Here is a 19,923-nt window from a genome sequence, read left to right on the forward strand (position 1 = left end):
CAGATAAGAGGGTGTTTCCTGCTACGTTACAGTGAACTAAATGAGTTTTTTTAGGACAACATGGATCCTTGCCCCTGCCCTGTTTAGTTAGGACAGGCTTTAACGCTATATATGTTTTGCTTTTAAATTTTATTTTGATTTGTAACAGAGTGGGATGAAATATGTTGCCTCATTTCCAGGTAATAACGTTAACAAAATACGGAAATAACTAATCTATTTAAATAAACATGTAACAACAAATACAAGTTTTAGCAGTTTTTCAGGGTTTTTTTGATGGAATGATTTTGTCATTAGGTTGGAAACGATGGTATAAATATGGAAACTTCAAAGGAAGTACAGGATTCTTCATATCATTTTCTAAACATATCAACATTGCTATGAAGAAAATGTATCCACCCCTTTACTGCAAAAGTTTTGCATCTTTCTTTTTAAACCTAAAAATGGAAATAAAATTATGGTTCTTTAAAAGTGAGAACACATTTTCTATAGTAAATATTTATCAGAAATTATAAGCAGTCTGTTTTTTGCGGCTCTAAAATTTTATTTAGCTGGACTCAAGGCAAAATGTTTCTTTTGATTTTAAAGGTTGCAAACCTTTGGGATAGATCATTAATATTCTTCCTCATTTATTTTGATACCCCTAAATGAAAGCTAGTGCAACTAAATGCCTGTGGCCAACTAATGCCAACTAATTAGTTAACAATCCAGTTTTGAAATAATTTAAAATAATGTTTTGGGAAGGGAGTTTTAGTTTCCACTCTACAATTGGTTTGTCCAAACATTTAGCTGTTTCTATAGCTTGAAAAGTTACATTTCTTCTCTCCGGCAAGTTGTATATTTCCAGGAAATAATCAAATAATCATGACTGGTTGAAAGGAGAGGTGCAGTTTAATGAAAAAGGTGCAGTGTATTCAAAAAAAAAAGAGGATATTTATAAATGAATTTTTATTTCCAACCTGGTTAAATTCAAATACTGAAACTAAAGCCCACACTTACAGCTCTGCTTGTTATTCTACTGTATTTTCCATGCAGACAGAATAGGTGGGAGAGTCTGCAAAGAGGGAAGATGGCAAATAACAAAAGTGAGTGCCTTTCAGACAACAGGTTACCAGGAAAATAAAGAGCCCGAGTCTCAGTCCAGACCCGAGTTTAATTAAGTTTGCATCCAAAAGAAGCTGAGACGTGCTACAACTAATGATCTGTGGAAAATGTCTCCAGTGCAAGAATAGTTAAAAGGGGACGCCTTGACCCGGACACGCACGCTTACCCTGATTGAGGGAAACGTAAAACTCTGTGCTTCATTAACCACTGCAGCACCAACGTCTTGCTAATACCAGATTGGCACCATTTATTTATAGTGTGACTGGAGCGAGAGCACAAATGTGAGAGGTGAGGTCTCCTTTACTCAAATCTCTGAATGGTTTTGCGCATCGACCCGCAGCAGATGAAAATCTTCCCGTTGCGTGCAGACGACGTCACACAAGGTCCGTCTGTCACGGTGAAATCTTTAAAGTCTGTGGTTGCTTCGGTTGAACAGATCCCTTCTTGTACGGCTCGTAGTCACAGCCGCCAAAGGTGGTGGCGTAAAGACAAACATAAATGTAGTGTCGGTCACGGTGTTATCAATGTAAATAGTGAAACTGCAAATGCTGTCCGGAGGGTGGTGCCAGCAGAAAAGATATGGGGGCATTTTGAATCATAATTCTGTTCATGGAACCATGAAAACTGACAAAGCTGTTTTGTGGGTTTGTATTGCTTAAAATAGATACATAAAATCACATTATAAAATTTTTATATGTAACAACACATGGTGGCAACATGTTTTTGAGTAGTTCTGTTACGTTAGTCCCAATTTGTTTTGTAAGTTTTGTTAATTTTTTGGGGGGAGGGCTGGAAGGATTTTTGCTCTAACTTTTTAAATTTCAGACAGTTGCTATAAAGCATACCCGTGGCAACAAGGTATCACTTTTACAAGCTGCTAATGCAGGATATTATTACAGAAATGTCAGCCTGTTGACAACTCATGTGCTGCATGATGATGATCTTATCTGGGGGGCAAATACCAAGCAGCTGAGGAAGAACATGAAGCAGAGGCTTTATTTCCAGAGGATTCTCATGAATGTTTTACACTAAAGTTGCTCTCAACTTTCTACCGCTGCTCCATTGAGAGCATATTGACCTAATGTAATGTGTACATAGTTCAGCGGCTGCTCAGCCTCACAGAGGAAAACCCTCCAGAGACTTATCAGGTCTGCAGAGAAACTAATCGGCTGCCCTCTCCCGTCCCCGGAAGAGTTTCCTGTTGTGTCAGAAAATCCCTGAATATTTTTTAAAAAACCGTAGCGCTCTGTTTCAGCTCCTCCCCCTCAGGAAGGGAAAAGTTAAAACTCACAGCACTTGTTTAAAAAAAAATGTTTTAACTGGAAGAAATGACACAAGATGTGCAATACTTGTCGCCACGTGATACTTAAATACATAAATATTTTTGTGTTTTGCAAATTCAGTTTTTATCTTTGTTTTTTGTGTGGATGCAGTAATTTTATTTGGAATGTAATTCACCTGAACCAACCTGCACCGCATGTGATTGATAACAAGAATAAAGATATCTTATCTGTACAGTATGTGCAGTCAACACTTCTTTTGCATGAATTACATCATGCACAGTGACATCATGGTCATTAAATGGTCATGTATTCACAGTTTTAGCAGTGTGGGCAGGTGCAAAGTCCTGCTGGGAATTAAAATCTCCATAAAGTTTCCCTCTGTTTTATCTAAAACCAGAGAGAAGCTTGAGCTTCCTGATAGATGACTATAGCGAGTTTGGACTGATTTGATTATTTATTTCTATAAATAAATTTGATCTGTTTGCATGTAAGCAATGTAGAAAACTTCCTCCTTCTACACGGCTTTCCTTGTTATGATTATATTAGTCTGTGATCATCTTTTCTTGACTCTACAAAAAGAAGGTCGTCAATAATTGCTTTACCATAAGGAGTCTATAGAACATTTCTGTATTAAAAATCTTTTTTTTTCTTATATGACCGATCAGACCACAGATGGTGTTGCATCGGGAGTTTTCATTAGATCATCAAAATAGCTGTAGTAAATAATTGAACTACATCACTACAACCACAATAACATTATGAATATTTTTATGACTATTCCCAGCCTGTTTCTTTTGTTGTTAAATTTGGGAATACTTCTTAAGTTTATATTTTATGTTCTTGTGGGAAAAGAAGTGGTTTCTTTAAAAGATCCAGGAGAACACGGTCCCATTTCCTCCTGAACCGAAGGTTGGGTGGATAGTTAACTGATAACTACTAACTAAGTAACTTGTAACTAATCTGTGGCACTATTCTAACTAACTGGAAGACCTTAAAAGAACAACATAACTTTTCCTTTTTATCATGTTCTGGTATGTAGCATCAATTCAAAAGAGAGTGTCTGCAAAACAAAGTACTGTGACCAGAACTGATCTGTCCTCAAGGTGGTGCTAGAGAGAACAAATAAAACATCCAAAATTATTACAATCTTGTTTCTGGTGTTTAACTTTCTGACGTCTTCTGTGAAATCTAATCTTGTTTAATCAACCAGTTAATCCTATCATAACAATTTATTATGTGTACAATTTTAAAAGTTTGAATTTGACTCTTAAAACATTAGAAATAATTGGATTTATTATTATTATTATGTTGTTGTTGTTGTTACTATAGTATTAATGTTAGTATTAGTAGTAGTAGTAGTTTGATATTTATCCATTTAAAATTTATTTATTTCCTTGTTTAAATTTTGAAATTTTGTTAAATATTTTCCTGAATTCATTAACAAACATGCAAAAAGTTAAATCGAATAAATTAATTTTCAGAATACTTCAAACGGAAAAGTAGTAAAGAGGTAATGCTAAGTATAATAATGATAGTAATGTTTTTTAATCATTTGTGTTAGTGCATTTCTCTCAACATTTGCACAACAGCTAGTGCATTTTCTCAAAACAACTAGTACAAACTGCAAAACCTAGTTAAGAACCTCCAATGTGAGTCACTTGCTCAAAATGAATCGTTCATTCCTCAAAAGCAAGTATTTATTTCAATGAAAGTGTTGGTATCAGGAAAGTCCTGAAACCATTGTTTATGAACAAGATAGTGAAATGTCACGTTCTCATTATGATGGTTCACTCTCACAATGTCTTCGAAAGCAAAAATGTTTGATCTTGGTAACACGACCTGAAGATGCTCAAGACATTTCTAAACATTACTTCCACAATCACTTGAAATCCATAGTTATATTTTTCTGCATTGCTTTGGTGCATTTCACTGATCAATTAAGATTCCCATAACTTTTAGTTCAACCTCCACAACATTTAGTAATTTGTTCTGATCATTGTAGCCATTTCTAATTCCTTCCAACAGATTGCAAATCCTTTTGGACATGAATCAATTGCTACCATGTAATTATCTACTGCTTTATATAATTTTCATTGAAAAGTGGAAATGAACGACACTTCTGAATGCTGAATAGTCAACTAACAGTCTTCAGTTCATTGCGCGAGTCGTAACAAACAAAAATATTCCGCTGGTTGTCAAAATGTGTCAGTTTTATGCGTTTCTTCGTCAGTCTTTCTTGAAAATGTTTCCCTAATTAAACAATTACTGTCAGGTGAACCTGGGCTTTCACCAGTGAGGAGGAGTGTGTGAAACATTAGTTGAAACCAGTGATGTCACAATGAGCGAAAACCCATGAACCCACAGCTGGCGAGCGTATTTGACCTGGAAAAAATTACAGTATGCAATTTAGGTTGTATGTACCCATTCAGTTCCAACGTACAATATGTTTGTACTTTACTTTTTCACCACATTGTAAGCAAATTAGCATTGCAAAGATCACATGCTGTAACAATGTGAGACACACAAATTCAGGGTCTTGTACTCATTTACCTCATGATATAATGATAAAGAAATGCATAAAAATGACATTTTGACATGTAGTTCAACATATTTGCCTGTCATGACTCAAGAATTGAAATGAAGACCATTAGCTTTATAGTGAATGACTATTCAGAAATCAGAAGTACGGTTCATTTTGAATGGCATGACTGAAAATGATATAAGATGGTAGAGAACTGCATAGTAGCAACTGATGCATGTCAAAAAGGATTTGCAATTTGTTGGCAAGAATGAGAAACTGCTACTATGATTATCCAGAATGACTCAATGATTTAAAGGTTGAAATCAGTTTTAATTATTATCAAAGAAATGCACCAAAGAGATTGAGGAAAACTATTTTATTACAATCAGTAGCAGTGGTAAATATATTACCTTTAGTATATGTCTTATATAAATTCTGATTCAGTTTGGCTTCATAAAAAATAAAAATAAATGTACATAAATAAAAATAAATTATTTTCAAAATTATATACCATATAATATATACCACGAATTACTACAAACTACTACTATAAATTAAATACTACTTGTGTATATATACACACACAATGTTGCCAATAACAACAACAGTTATTATTATTATTATAAAGTTGTAGTAGCTCTGGTAATAGCTACCAAAATCGTTTATTTATTCAATATTATTGGCTGTATTGTATAACTCCTTCCAACTGACTGTTGTTTTACAGAGTCGACATTAAAGTCAAACTCTTATTTCCACAAATGAACTCAAAACGACGAGAATGCTCTCTCGATAACAACATTCAGAGATAAACGACACTCCTTTGCTTTGTTGGTGTTGAAGTTTATTGCGGGTTATTCACAGCAGTTGGAAGGATAAAAGAACGAGAGAGAGAGAAAAAAATCTTTCGATAAAAGTGAGCGTGGAAGACAACAGTGGCTCTCCACCAATAGGAAGCCTCTGGGGGCGGGACTTGAGGCGTCAGCACGTTAGAGTGCACACTGCGCTGAGCCAGGCAACTTGGCTCAGAGTAACAGTAAATCAGACAGAGCAGCTCCTAACAGCTCCTCCAGCTCCTGCAGTGAAACTGTAACCCCCCGTTGCAAGTATTTTTGGCCGCTCAGAGGAACCCGGGTGAGATCACTGCGGTCTCTTTTCCTCGGACACACTCGAAGAGTTGTTCGGCAAGAGCAACGCAGGGACCCGTTTTCAGTCTCCTTTCATATTACACATCTTTAAATTCATATCACACTGGAAATGTCCGAAAACAAGCCGAATGATGAGCCCAAGTTATCTACGACGGACAGGGTGGTGAAATGTAAGTGGGATTTATTTTATTTTATTTTTAAAATTTTTTTTTTTATGTGTTACGGTCTCTGCGTGTCTGGAAGAATTTCGTCGCAGCGGCAAAAAAAAAAAAAAAAATGTAGTCGAAAAATTGTTCGCTGGCTTATGGAGGAAGAAGGGTGTTAGCCGAGCTGTGACAGCAGCTGTAAACTAGGAAGTGAGGAGAACTTCAGCCTGCAAGAATCTCACACATACATGTTTATCTATTATAAAAATAAGAATACCCTCAAATTACACGAAGCGTTTCCATGTGACTGCGCAGCCTACAGGCTGATGGTCTGGATTTATATGTATATATGCATTTGGTGCACAGTATGCATGCAGATCAGGCATTGCAATCAGCACCAAAAGCGATCTCTTCCCCCCAACCCCCCGTCTTTATTGTGCATGCACCATCAAACAAAGCTTTATCTCTCCCGTTTTAACAATTGCACAATCCTGCTTGCTCGATGTATGTTTGGTTGTGGGGGTTGCTTTCACTGTTCATGCCACATGGGGTGGCTCTTCCTGCCTCTTTCTGTGTTTACAGGTCTGACATTCCACCTTTGCAGTCTACCATAAGAATGCAATAAAGATAATAATCAGTTCGACTCTACCTACCCAGCTCGCCCAGCGTCGTTTCACTTAAAGGCTGCAGACTTTTAACTTTGAGACAATTCATGCACACAGATATGAGCTATTAATGCGTCACTGAATGACTAGAGCAAAGTAGGATGACAGAATCTGTGTGTGTTTGTTTGATCCAGCTCTAGCTGCGGATCAGTACTCCAGTTTCTGCTCCGTACACCACAACAGGCATGTGCAGGGACCACATCGGGGAAATGAGGGAGATATTTTTCTTATTTGGGCTGAGCTTCATCGATTGAAACGATTCGAGCCAATAGCTCATCAGGAAGGGGAAATTAGTGGCAATCTTGAAGTTTTAGTGGATGGAGTAAGCAGCGAGCGGCTCTGTTCTGGCCACATTTCTGGTGGAAAGTGGAGGGTGGGTTGGTGGGTGGAGTGAGTGTTGAGAGATCCACAGAATGTCTTGGGTGCTTTTGTTATGAATTTTTTAAGAGATCATACCCGTGCAGTCTCCAGCAACGTGAAGGCTAATGAAAAATGGATTTGACAAGATTCGGCTATAAAGAGATGAAATGGTTTCACTGGGAAACTGGGACTGGTCACGTTAGCTACAGTGCTTTGTGAAAGTATTCATGCCTACTTGAACTTTTCCACGGTTTGACCTGATATCATTAAAATCACAAAGTCAGTGTGTTTTACTGATTATTTGCATGCAGTAATCTTAACTCAAGGTGCTGCATAGTTAGGAAGCAGAGAGAAAAACATAGTGGTGGCAGCATCATGTCCTGGAGATACCCTTTTTTCACCAGGTAGACACAGGCAGGAATGAAATATCACAGGTCTTAATCATAAGAAGTTCTGTTTGTTGTAGGACCGAAATGATTAATCGGTTACTGAAATAATTGTCAACTGATCTATTCGTTGTTAACTAGACTATAGAGACCCAAAAAGAGGCCATTTGCTAAAACAAGTACATACTCAAATCAGCAATTAAGCCAAAAATGCACTAAAAAAATATAGATTATGTATTTAAGATGAAAGCTCTTGTCTGTAATTATGTTCTACCCTAAACATCCCCCACATTCTGTGAAAAAAAGGAAAATAATCTCTTATTAAGCAACTTTTGCTATCCAATTATTAATTGTTTAATCCAAAATATTGTCAGTTGATGTTAAGTCAAGCAGAAAGGGCTGAGCTAGTTATTTTAGCGGACACTAAAGGAAGGCTATGTTATTGGATTTTAGGCAGTAAAGTGTTTATTTTCTTATTTTAAAACACAATTGAAATCCCCAAAAAATTCATTTCTGTTTCTGGTTGTGATGCACAGTCCGACTGCCTTGACTTTACAATGCTGCAATGCTTAGTAAAGCTCTGCAATTATCTTAATCAGGTATTGATTAGACATTAGCAGCGGGTTGTCAGTCGACATGAGAGCCCGGATCCAAAAGGCGTCGGCCGGAGCTCCTGGAAGTAAATCCATCTTCTGAGTTTCCAGAAGTGCAACGTTTTTTTGTTGTTGTTGTTGTTTTATTTTTTTGGTAATGCATCAGTGTTGTGACAACACAGGACGCTGGCTGCTGTGTACATACAAAGCATGAACGTGGCTGCAGGCTACAGGTGTGAGGTAATTTGTTTTCAGCTGCCTGTTTTGCGACGCTGCGAGGCGTCGGTCCAGCTTATCACGAGCGCGCCGCAGCCACCTGTTTTCAGAAGGCATTATCATAACGCTCCTGAAAGCCAGTGCTGCAGAGTAATTACTCCATCCTCTTTAATCAGCCTCGGCAGGCCACGTTGGCGGGGTCCGCGCAGGGGCGGGGGAGGATTCTTCATGTTTTTAAACTCGACAGAAATAAATATAGGAGGAAATGTCAGTTGGGAAGCTTTTCACCTTAATGAACTATGTGTAGAAATCTGGCTCAGTGGTGGACCATTACTCCAGCTTTTAAGGCTTACCTGATTAAGTAGCTGCTGGATAGGGATTACTCTTGACCTGTGATAATCCCTATTATTTTCCCAAAAGTTCTAGTCATCATCATTGTTAATGTGTTGCTAAATGTGTTAGCTGTAGAGCTATTTCCAGCACCGATTGATAAATGAATCCAGTTCTTGCCTGGTCACCGACTAGAACAGAAACAACAGAAACTGAATGAAGGTCCATGAATTACAGTGGATTTAGCATTTGGAAAGTGGCAGAGGATTTTATCGTAAATGTAGATTGAGTTCAAAGTGCTGGACTGAATTCGCTTTAGTTTTACCTCTTCATATTTCCTGCATATTTTCAAATGTGTCATCATCATAAGATGAGTGTGTGGGGTATAAATATTGAAAAGGACTGTTTAGGGTGCAATGTCTGCAAGGTATTACACTGCTAATACAGCGAACCCCCATCTATTTGCAGTTCAGTTCTCATGGATTTTTCTGTGGATTGTGACTTCAAATTATTTGCCAAAAATCCACCGTTTTGTGCATCTTTTCACAAAACATGTCTTATAATATCTTGTAAAGTTCATATATCCTCAAATTATACTTGGGATGCTGAGTTTCAGAAGCTGAGGAAACGTAGAGGGAGCTAGAGACTCCATAGTGGGGTGAAGGCTCATCTTCCAGCAGGACAACAATGACTTAGTCATTGTCCAAACTTTTAGTCACGTTGGCCAAAATCATTGCACTATAAGTATTCACAAGCCAAAAACAAATCCCTTTTTGTAGGAAAGGGAGGTTGTAGATCCAAAATGTTAAAAGGATTTTGCACGTTGGCAAAATTCTTCCTTTTAAAAGCATTGTAAAAGAAGGGACGCTTTCTTTTAAAACGCTTTCTATACTTAGCCAAGTTTAATAAATTGAATAAATGTTGATATCGGTGCAGTAAAATAGACTTTTCATTAAAAGTCTCTGGATAGATGTCATTCTGCTCATTAATAAACCTTGGTTATAAAAAGACAAACACGGTCTGTAACATTTGTGATTATAAGCAAATTATGTTCGTAATGATTCACACTTGAGTCATTCTTGAACTGCATTTGGGAGCCGCACAAAATCAGTCCAAAGGCCACAAATGGCCCTCGGGCCACACTTTGGACACCCCTGACTTAGAACAAACCGTGTATAAGTGTTAGATCGATCCACCCAGGATGTATGACTTTGAAATTGATGTCCAGATTCTCTCCATCCAACTGAGCTATTTTGCACAGAACAGTGTAAAGGATTTTCAGCATCTAGATGTGGAAATCTGGTATAGAAAATGCTGTAATTCCAGCAGAAACTGGTTCTGCACGCTGCTGAATACAAATGCAGGCCACGCATTTTCCTTCCACTTCAAAACTACGCTCTAACTTAGATGTTTGTGGTTGTAACCTGTAAAAAAAAAATAGTCTACAGGGTATGAATACTTTTGCTTGGGAATGTAGTTAGTAATTTGGTTGCCATGACAGCAGCAGCGCTCCAAAGCAGAATAAGCATAGTAATGATGTTTTTTTTCCATCGCCGTGCTGAGACGCGGGGCCTCCCGCCTCCTCGGGCTCCTCCCGACGCAGCGCTGTGTGCTTTTCCTTCTGAGAGCGGGGGGATGGACGACATCTGACATTTGACTTTTCGGAGAGAAGGGCCCCTGCGCTCAGACCCGCGTGGGCAGGAGAGGCTGTGCTTGATGACAGCGGCGCGATCCCAGCTGGACGGCCCGAGTCATTTATAGAACTGGACGCTAAGCAACGCCTCGTATCGTCGGACCTCTTCCTCACCTGCACACCTGCCTCTTGTTTGTATGCCAACAGCAACGTTTTTTTTGGTTCTTATCAGATCTAAATGCAGCGGTGTGCAGAAATGAAAGAGTTTTCTTGAAGGTCATCTGACTCTGAGAAATATTTACTCAAAAGCTTCCACACACTCTTTGCGGCACAGTGATTTTAAAACGGAAATCCATAGTAGTTACCTCTAGTTCTGTGTTGATTGTTTTGATGAGGAATTTAGATTTCCCTCCATAAATGTGAACAAATCAGGACGTTAAACCTTCTTTTGTTTTCAGGAACAATACTGTACTTGTAGTTCCTCTTTATGTTCAGTTGTGATTAGTTTTATTTTTTTCTAGCAGTTTAAAACACCCAGACAAAAACATTTACGTAAATCTGCAGAGCTAGGTGCTCAGGCGGCCAAGTTCTCATAAACCTAGACTTTAATAATTAGTTTTTTAAAATCCCTGAAAGTAGCAAAAAGAAAACTTTAATGATGCGACAACAACCGCAAGAAGTACGAAATTCAATTTAAACAACCCAGGCTTAAACAGTTTGGGTTGATGCTATTCTAGCTGCATTTCCTGGAGAAATGTCTTTTTTTTTCATGCTAAGAATCTCATGTTTACCAGCTGATGTAGATAAAATGTGTGACATGTATGAGTTCCTATCTACATCATTTTACTGTGGAAAAAGTAAGAGAATTATCAGATGAAAATAAGTTTATATAAAAATGTTTGAGTCATCAAATCAGATTTATCTGTAGCTCGTATATTAAAGAGTAAAGCTCACTGCTTAAAATTGGTATCAAGAGAGATCATTATGCATCTGAGCCTTCATTCACAGGCAAGTAAACAAAAAATCTGAAATATAAATTTGGAAAAAGGACCTAAAAGTAAATCTAAACCACTAAAACCTAGAAATTATCATTTGATGTTTCCTCTATTTGGTGTGGTTTTACTGAAAAGAGGATCTTCCCAATGATGTAATCTGATTTTTGCTGCTGTTGTGGATTACATTGCAGAAAGACATATATTTTTTATATTTTTGAATTTTGCTTGTAGGTGATTATATTTGATTATATTTTCAATGCCCAAAATGTCAATATTGTATTTGGTCAATTGGATGGCTCTTTACAGCTTTGTTCGGATTTCAGTAAGAAAGATGAAAAGGTTAAGAGGAATGGTTGGAGCATTGTGATTTTAAAAAAAGACGAATGAGGAAAATGTAGGTTAATTGCAGCCTACTTTGTGATCACATTATCCCACAATAATACTGAAATTGCATGTTTTTCATATGTCCTGCAGCTCTACTGGAAACGGACGCCCTAGTATTACCAGCTTCATTTATAAGTGCTATTTTATGGATGCTATTTAGAATCTAGATCAGTATTTCTGCACTGCAGACAGTCCTGCAAAAATGGGCTTCACACAATATTTCAAAAGTGTTCATAAACACTGGCTAATAATGCTAATAATTTTTGATAGATTCAGCTGAAAACAGCAACTGATCTACACTGATGACATCACTGCTGTTATTAAAACAAACAATGAAAAGATGAAATTCAGTGTTATTAACGCAAACCTTTGTGTTTTTATTGCTTTGGTTTTAAATCAAGAAGATAAACATTAATTTTGGAGTTCTAAGCACGACTCTCAGAACATTTGAATTGGTTGTGGATCCGCCTCCAGCGCCGAGCTAACTGTTTTTCTCCTCTGGACCAGCTAATAGTAAAGCTGAGTTAGCGCCTTTTCCACAGTGCCACAGTCTGCTCTTAATGTGAATTTTTGTTTTCTAGCTCTCATTTTGAGAAATTACCTACCGTACACCCACTATTTCAGTTACACTGGGTGTTATTGGAAAGATGTTAACTCAAACTGATTTAATTTGAAGGAAGCAGTAATGATGCTTGTTTGCACCTCTGTGGGACTGAGGCAGCTTTAGCTCTGTTTGTCAACTTGTTGTGTGAGATTGTTGTTTTTCCTGCTAAGTGAAATATTAAGCTTGGTTAAGTATATGATTCATGATGGGGTATGTCTTATTTAGAATATTTCAGTGGACAAATATCTGTTTGGTTACTATGCAAAAACACTTTGCTGTTTTATGTAGCCAGATTTTTTATTTATATTTTTCCATTGAATGGCTAAAGTAACCGTTGCCTCTCCTGTGTTTTAAAAGGGAGCATATTTAATCTGACACTGACTGGTTACACAATTGATTTGCTGCAACAAAGCAGACGTTTTAGTGGCTGGTTGTCGATAACGTTCCCGGTCAAGGTTAATTGTTTGCACAAGGGAGAAAACCTGCAAGATAAGTGTTATTAATTGTGCTGTCATACTCTGCTATTGAAACTTCTTCAGTATACAATGCAGCTTCTAATTTACTTGTAATAGTCAAGTGAAGAATTTCCAGTGTTGTATTTATGAAGGTGTTTCTTCTGTTGACAGCCATCTTCTTGTACAGTTCTTAATAACAAAAAGTTAGGAGTGAAATAAAAATAGAAAAATGTGTATTTACTCTGTGTGAGTACCACAGGATGAATGTAGGAGCTCTTCTAATAATATGCTAATATAAGCATAGCTCTAGTTAGCTTCAGCTAGACTGCTAAGATCACATGAGCAATAATAAGCAAATATACTAACATTTTTATGTTATCTCAGATTACCTAACATTAGCTTCTGTTTTCATTGCAGCCTGTATAACAGGATTGTCCAAAATGTCACCTTTGGCTAAAGTTTGTTAGCTAAAAAGAGTAAACATTTGCTAATATTTGAAAATTAGCATGTTAAGTCAGATAAATTTACTCTAGCGACTGTGCTAAAGGCGGTCTATGCAATGGCTTTACCCAAAATGCCAGCCTTAGTTAACGTATGCCAGTTAAAATTGCTGAAATGAGCCAATATGCTAAAATTAGCCTGTTAACTCACGGTATCTTACGTTAACTGTTATGTATATTGTAGCTTATATATTAGCTTTAATCAAATTTGCCCAAACTTACCTGTCTTCATGACAGGCCAATGCATGTAAACATTTTGGCTAACAATGACTAATGGCTAACAATATGCTAATAGGATTGATTCATAGCTAATATAAACATGTTAGCTAAGTTTAGCTAACACTTGTTGCTCTGCTTACATCAGTGTCATCAGTACATACTGTGTAGCCAAACCTTATCTTAGCATGTTACCTAAATTTTAGGTAACATGTTAACATTAGCATGTAAAGATTTTAATTTACAATAATGAACATTAGCTAATGTTTATCATTGTTAAAATATGTTAAAATGGCAACATTAGCATATAGAATACCAATTAAAATTGTAATATTATAAAAAAAAATAGTAAACAATATTTAAGTGTTTAAAGAAACCTGAAGCATTTAGCTTTCAAATAAGATGTTAGGATGATTTGAAGTTTCCCCCATTATTTTTAGGGGAATAATTGTAAAAAAAAAAAAAGAGTTAAATACAAGTATAAAAGTTGTAAATGACAGAAGTTGTAGACAGCTGAAAGTTGTTATATTTAAGTTGTTGAAATGATAGTAGTAAATGCAAACACACACTTTGTACCATTCACAGAACAAGCATGCAGTGTCTCTGCTGCTCCCACTTACTCTTGGTTCTTGATTGCATGACAGTGCAGGTGTTCAGACCTGAGCTGCTACCTCCGTTATGTTGTTCTTCTGAGATAGGGAGCTCTGTGGTATTTTGATCCGCAATAAGTGCACCTTTACTGCTCATTAGATTAAAGAGAATTAGACTCTGTTGTGGATTTGGGGCACAGAGAAAGCAGTGGATTTGGACAGATTAAGATCCATATAGGGGGATAAAGGCAGCTCTGCTCTGGGGTTGTAATCTGACTCCATGCATTAGCTGCTGCTTTTGCTAATTCATGTGAACAAATGGATGTTGGGTGTTGATGAAAGGAAACGGGGGAGTGAAACTGTTTACCTACGCTGGTATTTTTTGATCATTGCTAATCTAAGTAAGCGCGGTTAGCGGCATATTCAAGCCTTGAAGATCTAACTGTTGATTTACCTCCCTTATTACACAATAAAGCTGCATTTTTTATTGCTTATGCAATGTGGCGATGGAGGCATGTTTTCAATGTTACTTTCTACTATTGTCTGTTCATTAAGAATTGTTATGAGTACCACATGGAGCTTATTTTCTTTGTTTGCGTTGGACAAAACAGAGAAATTACACTCATGATTGCTTGTACCCACAGTGGCCAACTATGACTGAGGAGATCATAATGCCCTGCTCTCATATTTCATGAAAATCATCCTGTGTACAAACAAACCCTCACTACTCCCCAGTTCAGATGGCAGACGGGAGCACACAGTTGGGAACAAAAGCCATTTGGAGCAGAAGCGGCAGTTGTGTGTCATTAGATAGCTCTTTAGAGTGGGTCACCCAAATTAATCGATACAGTGTCTGCTGCGCATTTAGCCGCGTGTTGGGCAGCCAGTTTGCAAAGAGAGGGGGAGGAGAGGATGACACCGTGAACCGGGAGCAGGAAGGGTTGCTAGGTCGGCTTATGGAGCAGGGCCTTTGGTTCCCACCAGGAGAGAAAGAGAGGGAGAGCGAGCTGCAAATGCACTGCAGTTTGTGTTTACATTAGTGCAATCGTGTTCACACAAACATTCGGGCACGCATGTGTGCACATGGGTCACTTCAAAGCGAATGAGAAAGCCGACGTCTGGGGAAATCAGATACTGGAAAACTGTTTTTTTTTTTTTTAATCAGTTGTTTATTTTAAGGAAGATTTGTGAGACGAATGTATCCAATTAATAGCGACGAATCGTTTATGAAAATAATCATCAACTAATTTAGTAATCGATTAATCGTTAACTGAAGTATACAGATTAAAACAAGCAGTTTGTGTCAAGAACAACTTAGTCAGAGAAGTCATTATGCTAAAACTGTACAAAAAATTCTACGTTTTGCATTTAAGATATAAAAAAGACCTTTGTCTGTAAATATGTTTTACTCAAGTGGCATCATTTAAGCTCCACCTCATTCAAATTCTGTAATAAATATGAGAAAATCTCCTATTGGACACGTTTTGCTATCCAATGATTAATTGGTTAAACCAAAAAATATTCAGCAGGTTAGTCCTACACCGTATTGATGTTAAGTTAAGCAGAAAGTATTTATTTAGCTACAAATGCATCTTTTGAGATGAATCATGAAGCGTTCACTAAATAAATGTTACGTTAATGCATTTTATGTGTTTTTTTTCTTTAAACAATTTACTGAATTATTTGTTTATTTGCATCTTTTAACATTATATAAATTGGCGCAAGTGGTAAAATGAAAAATCTGCAGAATGGACCAGTTTCTAAATCCAATAATTAATCATTAGTTAATGCAGCCCTAATTTTTTGACCAATTTCTAAAGTGTAGTTTTTGTAAACCTATGTAAAAACTAACTTCTCATATGCATCATGTGTCTTTCCACATTAAATTGGAGCATCATCACATTAGTTTGGATATTAACTGTAGGTTGACATTTATTTAACTCCACAGGTTCATACATCCTGCCACACATTTAGACGTAAAAGGGACATTCCCCCGTTTTAGACCTCAGAATTGACTCTGTGGATTGGGACAGGCCCCTGCGTGCCGCTGTGTACCAGATGCAAACACAGACACACTTCTGCATCGTGCCGGGCGGGTATTTGTATTTAAATATGGGCAAAATGAGTAAGCCTGTTTGTGGGCTGCGTATAAATGGTGAATTAGTAGACTGAGAAAAGCCAGTGCACAGGAAAAGATGGCTTTGCAGCAGAACAATGTATGGTATCTGTCGGTAACTCTGCTCTCACGGCCTCTGAATGTGCAGGATGCAGGGATGATACAATCTTGATTTCCGTTTATAAAATCCAACTTCTGGACATTAAAGTGAAACCTTGACCAGAAATGGACAGAAACGGGAGCAAATCATCTTTTAAATCACCGCGTCACTGGATGATGTCCAACTGGATTTTAAATACTATAGCTCGTCGGCTGCCAGAAACAACTTTGGGGAGGGTTTGCATGTCTGAATGCACGTTGCTGATGCTGCCATCTTGGCTGTTCATGCTCCTAAGCAATGTGCCAAAGCCAAACTCCCGCCAAAACAAACCGACAGTGGAAAGCAAAGCGATGCCCTGAAGACAACTGGGACTTCTCTGTGAGATCCAGTTAAAGGCACCGACTGGCTTTATCAAACAGGCGCAGAAGAGGAAAAAAGAAATAAATAATGAGTGTGCCACGTTGAATGAGGTGAGAAAATCAGGCGTTAATGTGTGGGATCTGTTCCAGTGCATTCACTATGTTTGACTTAATATCGGGGAAGTGAATCATATCAAATGTCTTGTACTTTCCTGTTGTTTTCTGCAATAACTCAGCAACTGACTTAAAGGCAATGCAAAGCTGAATTGGTTTGCCGTTTTGCACTATAATGTGCATTACTCTAAGCAGTTTGAGCCTCTTAGTGTTTCTTTTCTTGCCTCCCACTCCCTTTTAGCTCATATGTTGTCTTTTAACACATTTAAATTCTTAAGAAAGCTGTTTTAAAGCTGTTTTGACCAGCTTTGTGTAATTTTTTAATGTGGTATTTAACGGATAGTTTCCCAGGCTTTCTAAAACACATTTTTTAAATTTAACTATAAGCTTTGGCTGCTTCTCTTCCAACCCCCCACTCATTTTGGGTTGGTTTATCTCAGCAACTGGACAGAAAAGCTTCTCAGAAGAAGGAATTTATTGGCAAATTATTGGTAAAATTGCTCTAATAAGCAACTCCACTTACTGGTGGCTTTTGGTTGTTTCAGAGAAGACTTGGTGTGAGTGAAGCAGGTCAGAAACAACTTTCCAGAACTGGGTCTGACCTGAAATGATGTGAATCATCAGCTGTTTCCTTTCTCAGCCTGCAGCTGACTGGCATCTTCCCAGATATGATTTAATATCCCACATCTCCCCAGAGATGAAAGTAATTCCCGGAAAGTAGCCCCTCTGCTACAGTTTCTCTCCCTGCAGAAAGCCACCACAATAATTTATTCTTGTTTGCTTCTTGTTCTTTCAAATATCGAATTACAAATATTAAAATTAGGACCGCACCAATCGTTCAGCTGACCCCAATTTCCTGCATTTCGGGAGCCGATACCGATCTTATCTACCTCTCCAAAGGTCTGAAAATCAACCACTGTCGCCTGATACTAAAACAGGTTTGTATTGTTTCATGGATATCGTTGAATAGTTTTAGATAAAATAAGATTGGAACATTGGAAGTGTATTGTGAAATTTCAGCACCTGGCTGTATCTGCGTTTCCATCAACCATAAATTTGCACAAATTGAAATTACAGAACTAAATTAATTTAATAGAAATGCAGTAATTAAAAAAAAAACTCACTGTAACAAAGTGGGTTTGAGGTTTAGATTGCAAGAGTCACGTCTTCATCAAACATGTATTTTTCTGGACAAATTCAATGACACGAGCATTACAACTTAGATACGCCATATATAAAAAATAACTAATCCAGAAATGTTTATGCTACAACCCATCAGCACTGATAGAGAATCACTCACCTCAGCATGCCAAATGCTTGGAGGACTAAACTCACCCAAATGAGTGAAATTTTTCAGTTAACATTCTTGTTTTATTTTCATTCTGCCTGCAAACATTTTATTGTTTAAAACTGTTATTTGTTGTTGCTTGTGAATTTACCTCACTTATCTGTGTTCCAGGTACAAAAGGAGAAATTGCTGCCCAACTTCCTGTATTTATAGGTTTCTGGGAAGTGATGTCACAGGAGGGAGCAGAAAACTGAAAAAATGACTGAGTTAACTTCAGGGATTTTGTTAGCATTAGTTTTTATTTATGTTTAGTGTAAAAGTAAAATGACTCGACTGCTTAATATTTACTTGTAGGATTTAAGACTCCAGTTGTGTCTGAGTGGCTTGAAGGCATTTAAGTAGAACAAGGCAGTAGTTCATAATTTTTTTTTTTTCTAAACATTTTTGGTCACATTCTTTACAGTCTTTATTGCAAAACTGCAATGGAGGCATTTTTTTTGCATCATGCCAGTTTTTTTTTGTATCATGCCAAAAACCCTTTGCGCACATTTGTAATCGTCATGTCGCGATAACAAAATTTACTAGTTGATAAATTATCCCAGAAGTTATTGAAATAAATGATAATATTGTTGTTTTCAGACCATTTTCAATTAATATAACGGTAATGGCATAATAATGCAATAACACATTCCCAAAGATCAATGAACTTTAAATTCTAATGAACATTTTAACACTGGGGCTGGAACACATTTACAACATCCAAAATAAATAAACAAAAACAGAAACAACAAATAAAATGAATCATGAAGTCTCTGTAAAGAAAATTGTTCTTCAGAGAAAACTTTTATCATCCAGTTTTTGATAGTAAAACGATAAATCATGCAAATGGAAATTATGGATTTTGTTTTAATTTATCATGCGATTAATTGATTTGTTGTTTATTGTGACGAGCCTATGTGCAGCTAGCATCAATTATTTAAAATAATTGGAATCGGTGGGTCAGGCTTCTTAAAGATCAGTGATCCACCAGAAAACTGTGTTAAGTGCACCTCTAGTTAAAATTTAGATTTATCTCTACAACAAAAAGGAATGTTGTAATTTTGTGAAGGACAGTTGTTAATATAAACCACAATACAGTGATGTAGTCAGAAGAATGGGATTCCTTTTCAGTAACAGACCAATCTGCATTTTTTTCTTGAGGTATATTTCACATTTTTAATGAACCCTGAGGATAAACTCGGGGCTCCTTTAACCACTTTCTACTGTGTGTTGGATTCTCTTTAGTCGCACGGCATTTAAATTCATTGTCACACTCTTCTGTGAAAGGCAAAAGGCTATTCTCAGGCTCCTCATGGAGCCTTTTTATTACTGCAGATTATATTTATTGCTTAAAATAAACAAGCTTAATTGGAGTAAGCCCTTTCAACAGATGGGTAAATAAGCAGATTATGTGGCATGAGGTTTTCCTGTGTTCGTCCACCGTTTATCCCCGGTGAGATAAATTATATTTCTGGGAGAGTTTTCTTTCAGGTGTTGTCAGAATACGGGCTAAAATAGCCGGCGTGAGGCAGAGATAGAGAGAGACTTCAGCTATACAAATACAGCTGGGAGTGAGCTGAGGCCCCAAGGTTTATTTGCACACATTCACATGCGTTAATTATAGCTCACCTGGCTGAAAATTAACCCTCTTATTGTACGTGGTGGTAAATTTGGCGACTGGTTATCTTAGTTTATCGTCGGAGGAAAAGAGCTGTCATTGGACAGTCTATAATTGACCTGACAGGATGTTTAGAGTTTGTGTGATCAGACCTGACAGCCCTGGA

General features: G+C 37.3%; 1 protein-coding gene across 5 annotated transcripts in view; it reads left to right on the forward strand.

The window, feature by feature from the left end:
- The first annotated feature begins 5,899 nt into the window (after positions 1-5,899).
- Positions 5,900-19,923, forward strand: part of LOC114157055 (serine/threonine-protein phosphatase 2B catalytic subunit alpha isoform) — a 97,025-nt gene continuing 83,001 nt past the window's right edge. For 2 of the 5 annotated variants that reach the window (XR_003598080.1, XM_028037747.1), the window contains exon 1: positions 5,900-6,220. Coding sequence is in view for 4 of the 5 variants with exons in the window: in XM_028037747.1 (XP_027893548.1) it covers positions 6,160-6,220 (61 nt within the window). In the remaining variant the exon portion in view is untranslated. The remainder of the gene's footprint in view (positions 6,221-19,923) is intronic. The other 3 variants (XM_028037749.1, XM_028037748.1, XM_028037750.1) reach the window with 3 other exon arrangements.

Source organism: Xiphophorus couchianus, chromosome 14 (genome assembly GCF_001444195.1).
Source record: "Xiphophorus couchianus chromosome 14, X_couchianus-1.0, whole genome shotgun sequence".
NCBI classification, from domain to species: Eukaryota; Metazoa; Chordata; class Actinopteri; order Cyprinodontiformes; family Poeciliidae; genus Xiphophorus; species Xiphophorus couchianus.